A 4,238-nucleotide genomic window follows, 5' to 3' on the forward strand; every position below is an offset into this window, starting at 1 on the left:
TGTCAGGAACCTTGTGGGTACGTACAGCAGGGATTAGCTCATATATCTTAAAAACAAAGCCCAAGAAAGTCTAATTTTTTACCGCTGATTGCTGATACAGAATCCAGGTTTTCCACTGCCTCAATCATGAAGGAACTGGGGGAAGGACACTGCTTGTGGATGGGTTCTACGCCGCTGAAAAAGTTCGCCAGCAGTCTCCTGAAAACTTTGAGCTGCTTACCAAAGTGCCTATCAGACACGAGTACATTGAAAAGTCTGAAAACCACCGCAACCACATGACAGGCATCGGCCCTGTACTCAACGTCTATCCTTGGAACGATCAAATGTACCTGATTCGGTATGTTGGTGCTAAAGTATAACCACATTTTACTCATGTTTGTGCAGAAGTGGATCAATTCCTTAATACTAGACAAACTTTAAAGAAACCTCTGTAGTCATTTGTATTGTTATTTTTCTACTGTGTTCTTTCAGGAAATATTAAATTGTTGTCTCCTTTCTCCAACAGATACAACAACTATGACCGATCAGTGATAAACATAGTGCCCCACGACCTTGTTCGACGATGGTACGTGGCACATCGAGAGCTGACAAATGAACTGAGGAGACCAGAGAATGAGCTGTGGGTGAAACTGACTCCGGGAAAAGTAAGAACGCTGTTGGTTTGCAATTTGGTCATAAACAACTAAACTTGCTGTTTCTTGATATTTTCTTATGCCTTGTGTGCTTTCTCAAGTTTGATGATCTTGCCGTATTTCATGTAATTGCTTTTTATTAGCAATATAATCTAAGGATTCTTTGACTCTCTTTTCTTCGTTAGGTGATTTTCATTGACAACTGGCGGGTCCTGCATGGGAGGGACTCTTTCACCGGCCTGAGGCAGCTGTGCGGATGCTACCTGACCAGAGATGATGTCCTGAGTTCTGCACGCGTCTTCGGTCTGCAGGCCTGATCCTTGACATCAAGACCTCTTCACCGCTGTGCCTTATCAGTTAGCCTATACAAGTTAGAGTAAAGATGATCCAGGTCCTTTCTGAGAGAGAGAGATGGAGAAACGCGATTCAAGCCGAATCATCAAGTCAGTTGCTACAAAGTTGACCTCAACCCAACTTTGTAACAACCTTCAGGATAGGCGATTAATTTACCTAATTTACCTGGCTATCAATTGCCTGTTTTGATGGTTGGTACTCCAAGGTGAATGTATGTTTTATTGTTTAATACAACTTAACTGATTTCTGATTAGTCTACCCTCTATCAATTAAGGTATTACAACTATAGGTTGAGGTAGTTTTTACATTTCCACTGAGAGCCTTCTGAATCCAGTCACAGTCCTGCTGCATGTTTTAGGCAGTACTCACCCTTGTTTGTTATTTTTGCAATAAATGTTTGATTGTTGTTGTGTTTTTGAATGTCTCCTGAATCACACTTGAAACTGTATATGTATATGCTACCGCGGCCCGCCCATTGATAATCCCATCAGTTTTAATAGGCTTTCCTACACATTACACATGCAAAGAAAGCATACAAGCACACAGTAATTACTGTCAATTTACCATCAACACAAAGCTGCTAAATATTAAAAAATGTAATTGTTTTTCACTCACCAATGACTTCACTTCTTTACAATGAATGTAGGAGTTAGATTGTAAAATGAAGTCTATTTTGCCCCGACTGTACCTTTGCCGCAGTTCTAGGCCTTCTCACTGGGTGATGGGCCTGGAATCAGCACTTATGATTAGATAAGTTACAACATATCAGCACCAAACAATAGCAATAGCTAAGGGAATATCAGTTGTTTTATGTACTTTTGACTTGATGGCACAAGATGAGAAGTTAAGCATCACCAGAGCTACAAGTCATCCTCTGGACCATGAGAATATCATGGCAATCCTTCCAGGAGTTGTGGATAAATTCTAGTCTGGAGCAAAATAACATCATGAGTAACAAGTTACAAAGCCAGAAAGCTGCATCCAAATTTCAATTATAGGGTTATTCTATTTTACAGAAATTAGGAGTGTTCCTACAGCGTTGCGAGTTGTCTTATTTGAACATGAGTTTTAGAACTGTCAAAACAAATTCATTAATAAATATCTTTCAATTAGCAAACTTAAAGTTATCTCCAAATTATGAGAACATTGACGGCCAGTATTTTAGTTAGTTTTTATTTATTATTTGAGACCTATGTCATATGAAGTTTTCCTCTTAATTCAATTTTTCCACCTCTGTAAAACAAATCAAAAGTCTTGGAGCCAGACTGCTACTTGTTACAAGAGCCATAAGTGGGTAACGCTGCTCGACTTCACACATCTTTCTTGGTAGGGTGATGATGTGTTGGGTTAGTGTGAAACTGTCACTGAATTCATCTGAATAAAGCGGAGCAAGTTGGCTCCATAAATAACACAAGCAGCTCAGTTAAAGGGAACATATTGAAGGTCTCTGTGCTTCCTTTGTACTTGCCAAATGATTTTAGAGCTTTGAACACTAGCTTCAAATTGACAGAGGGGTAGCCATGTTGATATGAATTCAAGGTATTTGGTTGAAAGAGCAGTATTAGCTTATATTAATGAGGAAATTCCTTCACAAACTGTTTGCTAGGAAAGACAAACTTTTTCTCACATCCAGTTTTCTTCATGGATAAAATAATTGCACCATTATTATATGAATACTGTATATATAAGTAGACATGTTGTCATGCAAGCAATTACCTGTCAGAGTTTGAGTCCTTTGTGGAAGCCATCTTTTGTAACAGGAAGCAGGCCTCAACAGCAGTAGTTTAGTTAAGAAAATGTTTCATATTTGTGGTTCACTTGTCAATTCTTACTAGAGTAATGTCTCCTGATAGGCCAGTTTGAACTGAAAAGGTTCAATATCTGATATCTGGGTGCAGCAGTTTGAATAATTTTTTTTCTTTATATTTTGAAGGCTGTAAGTGAAAGCTCTGCCTATATTTCCAACACGCCACCCTGCCAGCAAGATTCTTCCATGTGTCTGTAGTACAAAATGCATACAATTGATCTGCAGATGTAAACAGAGAGAGAGGGACTCATTGATTTCGCGCATTTACTTTTCCAGCTGGATTAAAGTATTCCCCAGTGAACTTGTTGATATATGTATTGACAGTATATATCCGTATATTGATCCCCCCCCCCCCTATCAGGCAAACTATAAATCACTTGAAAATAAGGTTCTCTGTTAACCTTCACCTTGAAGGACTGTATATAGAGCATATGATGTTTTGTTACCAGGTCACAAAGAGCTCTAGATGCTTCTCCCTGTGTGAGCAGCTAAACATATTTTAGACCCCTGTGAGAATGCAGTGCTAAAGGGCAGCCCCTGTAGCTACATGGATTAAGTTATATTTCAGTCACCTGACCCCTCACCATGGAGGGATTACTGAACAGGCCTACATTTAACACAAAGAAACATACAAAAACTACAGAGACACAAAACAAATAAATAAATAACTACGAAATGTGGCAAAACAACAGTAAAATACACTGATTAACTGCAAAGAGACATGACATCACCACAAGGTGACATACAACAACAAAAGAGAGGATTAACATCTATAAATTCAGGTTAATGTGTGTCTGACCCTGTTGCTTATTGTATCATAATCCACCCATTTCCCTCAGAATAGGGTGGATTATGAAACACGAGACAAATCATGGACATCCAAGGACTCTTAATCTGACTGAGCGCTAACATTATGAGTCTCAGTGTAAATTTGCTGCCACCTAGATGAACCTTTTATTGATGATTATCATCATTGTCACACTTGATGAGCTAGATGACTCGTTGACTCAGAAAACGCAATATTTTATTGAACCAGAATTTCTGAACGTTAATACATAAACTTGTCATACATCATCACAGCTGCATTTGTCTGTATTACATTTATGCTTAATCAAATTAATTTGTCATATCCATTCACTGTAAAGACAAAAAATCCTATAATAAGACTTTTATCATTTGAAATATTTGAATCTTGGACTATTATCCTATTTATTTTTAAAATACTCATACTGATAATTTGCATGATGCAAATTCTACCGTCAAGTTGATTTACTTTAATTTTCTATTTTACACAATAAATTCAAGTTTCAGGGAGGATGTGGCTCAGTGGATAGTGTGATTTACTTCGAATCAGGGGATAGCAAGTTCAAGTCCCACTACAGTCAGCATGTCGTTGTGTCCCTGGGCAAGACACTTCACCCCAAATTGCTCCTGTGGGGATTGCC

General features: G+C 38.4%; 1 protein-coding gene across 1 annotated transcript; it reads left to right on the top strand.

The window, feature by feature from the left end:
• Nucleotides 1-6: 6 nt before the first annotated feature.
• On the top strand, nucleotides 7-1,392 carry LOC104948915 (trimethyllysine dioxygenase, mitochondrial-like; the record flags this gene model as incomplete). The annotated part of the gene is made up of 4 exons (XM_010775153.1): nucleotides 7-17; nucleotides 101-337; nucleotides 506-644; nucleotides 818-1,392. Coding segments are annotated over 4 exons (519 nt in total), but the record flags the coding sequence as incomplete, so codon positions are not given.
• Nucleotides 1,393-4,238: the final 2,846 nt, after the last annotated feature.

This window comes from Notothenia coriiceps, unplaced genomic scaffold (genome assembly GCF_000735185.1).
Source record: "Notothenia coriiceps isolate Sejong01 unplaced genomic scaffold, NC01 NC01_scaffold00015409, whole genome shotgun sequence".
Lineage (NCBI taxonomy): Eukaryota > Metazoa > Chordata > Actinopteri > Perciformes > Nototheniidae > Notothenia > Notothenia coriiceps.